At 44.5% G+C, this 3222-nt stretch overlaps 1 protein-coding gene across 1 annotated transcript in view; it reads left to right on the top strand.

Annotated features, from left to right (window-relative positions):
- LOC102819313 (NKG2D ligand 1-like) overlaps positions 1–307 on the top strand; it is a 5831-nt gene extending 5524 nt beyond the window's left edge. The window contains exon 3 of the mRNA XM_006872079.1: positions 24–307. Coding sequence (XP_006872141.1) covers positions 24–307 — 284 coding nt within the window. The remainder of the gene's footprint in view (positions 1–23) is intronic.
- The last annotated feature ends 2915 nt before the right edge of the window (positions 308–3222 follow it).

Genomic DNA, 3222 nt, shown 5'->3' with positions numbered 1-3222 from the left:
TGATCTCTCTCCATGGGGGGCAGCTCCTCTCCCCCTGCAGGCCAAGATGTGTTGTCAGCAGGAAGCAGGCAGGCGCACTGGAGCATCCTGGCAATTTGGCTTTGGCAGACAGATGTTCCTCCTCTATGACTCAGAGAATATGAAGTGGACAGAGGTTCATCCTGGAGGCAGACAGATGAGAGAGGAGTGGGAGAAGGACACGGACGTGACCAAGTTCTTCAGGAGAACCTCAGAGGGAGACTGCAATCACTGGCTTAAGAAGTTCTGGGGGCACTGGGAGAAGATGCTGGTGCCAGCAGGTAACTAAAGAGAGAACAACGTGGTAGGTTCCTTTTCAGTGAGGCTGCACATCTCTGTGTGTGTGTGTGTGTACGCTGGAGAAAGAGATAGATTCACAGAGTTCTTAAGGAAAGAATAATGGATGTAGATATTTCTACCCCATCTCCCCTTTCCCTTATTGCCTATTGACAGCTCCTCCTCCTCACTGCACACACCTGTGGGTTATGCACCTTGGATTTCTTTCTGGCCCCAAACCTTTGGGTCTCGTGATTCTTCCAGAAATGTTCTTCTTATTTTTTCCTTCTCTGGAATTACTTTCCTTTTTCACTGACCTTGGTCAATCTCTGGAAACCCTTCATATCCTCCTCAAATGTTGGCTTCTGTGAAGCCTTCCACACTGTCCTCATTCAGCACCTCATCTGCAGCCACAGTGAAACTGAGTTGTTGACTTGTGAGCTTTTGCTTTCCACATTGAGTGCATGAATTTCTTGAAGAGAGATCCATCACACATCCACCCAGGACCTCTAACAGCAGAGGCCACATGGGAGAGGGTTAGCAAATATGTATGTTCTTGGATTACTTGTATTGGCAGGATCTGAGGAAAGTATCTCCCCAGGTTTGGGGTCTGTACAAGAGCTTTCATTCTTCTGGTTCTTTTTCAGCACCACCATCCATAGCCCTAGTATCAGCCCAAGACGAGGCCACAACCATGACATGGGGCTCTTGGATCCTTTGCTTGACTCTCACCTGGTTGGTTGTTCCTGTCGTCCAAGGCTGAGTGCTTTATAATGGCAGGTACAGCAGACAGAATTGTGAGGGAAGCGAAGAGCCTGGTGTGAAAACTAAGGAGTGGAGGGTCCCATGGTCCAACCCCTGTCCCAGCCACTGAGCTCTGGCAGCATAGTGAATTATGAGCTAAGCTGCTAACCACAAGGTCACTCTGTGGGTAAAAGATGAGGCTTTCTGCTCCTGTAGAGATTTATAGCCTCAGAAACCCTATACAGGGCCGCTATGAATCCAAACCAACTCCGTGGTATGTGACCACCACCACCACCACATGAGACTTGATGAGTACAGCCTCTTATCATTTTACAGGAATAACTAGGTCTCAGCAAGTCCTGAATATTGATAAATCCACTCTCAGTAGCTACTGGGGAAGGTTAGAAACCCATGCCAAAGCTAGGGGTGTTGCAACTTTAAAAAAATCCACGGTCATACAGTGGGCTCAGACTCATAGTGGTCCTATGTAGGGCTTCCAGGACTGTACATCTTTAAAGAGCAGACAGCCTCAACTTTTTCCCCATGGAGTGGCTGGTGGATTCGAACCACTGAACTTATGGTTAATGACCTAATGTCTAACCCACAGTGCCAACAGGATCCCCTGTTCCAATGTGTTGCTGTTGTTAGGTGCCGTCAAATCATTTCCCACTCATAGTGACCCTGTATAGGGTTTCTAAGGAGTGACTGGTGAGTTTGAACCACTGACCTTGTGGTTAGTGTGACACTTATGGTCAAGTGTTTATCCTACAGCACCCCACTGGTAAAGTCAGGCATGGTGCACCCATGATAGGTGATGTGGGGCAGTGGAAACACAGCCATGGGAGGTACTCTAAATTGAGCAGTCAGCAACTTGTGATTCCAGATGATGAGATAAAGAGGAAGGAAGGCCACCCACCAGGCTAACCTGACCAGAGTGGGTCTTGTACTTAGAAAATGAAGATGAAAAGGGTTTTGCTAAATGCCTCTAAAGTCCATGGCTGCATTCCCAAGGAAAGTGGATTTGGTTGTAGAAAGTAAGGAAGAATGCCAAAAACATAGACTGAGACAGGGTCAGGTTTAGGAGGACAGCCTCATCCCAGATTCCAAATCTCTGAGCCAGATGCCTGCCTGACTAGAGTGGACTCAGGAGATAGGTGGGAAGAATCTAGAACAAGTTCAGTGACATGGGGACTGGGACAATCACAGCCAGAGGTCTATATGCTATCACCAGGGTGAGGAAACCTGACAGAGAAAGGAGAAGAAGGAAGTTTAGCTTGCATCCTCTCCCAGGATTGAGGGACCAGTGTTCAGGTCCTTCTCTCTGGACAGGGATTCTCTCTCATCCTGGAGATCCTGCCATGGAAGGGAATAACAGCACCTTAGTAAGGGAACAGATGGACTCAGCCCTTGCTCTAGTCCTGAGACCCAACTATCTATCACAGGGTCTGGCTGTGCTCCTTGAGTGATCTATAAGTTCTTGTGTCATGAAACAACAATTAGCAAACAAAGAGAAAAAAGAAAGAAAACAAAACCAGAAAGAAAAAAAAAAAGTAGCATCAGTTTGCTCTTAAAACTGATGTGTATGATCTGCAAGTCATTTAGCAATGTTTCACAAATGTTTCACAATCAGGTTTGATATTTCAGCAGATCACTCTGCTGAAATATTTCTATTAAGTTCTGATTTAATAACTTGGTAAATGAGTAAAAGGTCCATATTCCTGAAACAGGAGTTAAAGCCTCAGTTGCTAGTTCATAGATATTGTGATATTACTTCATTGAGTATATGCAAAATGCTTAAAATGATCTAATGCCTACATTGATTTGGGATTCTCTGGTGTAAAGTTTTTACAGTCATATGAAAGTCTAACTGAGAAATAGAAATGTAAGTGAATGCTTATATTCTATTTCTTCCTTCATCCTCCCCAGATTTTTGTCAAAGAAGAAGCTGCAAAAGGATTCTCTATCTGAAAGTTAGACAAATAGAACATTTTCAGCATAAAATTTGCCAGAGGCCAAAAAAAAAAACACAGTTGCAACAATACATTGACAGGGATATGCCAATAACTCAAGCCAGATTCAAAAGAAGATGTAGAACAATGGATATCACACTAACATCAGATGGATCTTGGCTAAAAACAAAATACCAGAAAGATATTTATCTGTGCTTTATTGACTACATAAAGG

The sequence above is a fragment of the Chrysochloris asiatica genome, unplaced genomic scaffold (assembly GCF_000296735.1).
Source record: "Chrysochloris asiatica unplaced genomic scaffold, ChrAsi1.0 scaffold00182, whole genome shotgun sequence".
Lineage (NCBI taxonomy): Eukaryota > Metazoa > Chordata > Mammalia > Afrosoricida > Chrysochloridae > Chrysochloris > Chrysochloris asiatica.
The sequence above is the reverse complement of the archived record's forward strand: the minus strand, read 5'-3'. Positions and strand labels throughout refer to the sequence as shown.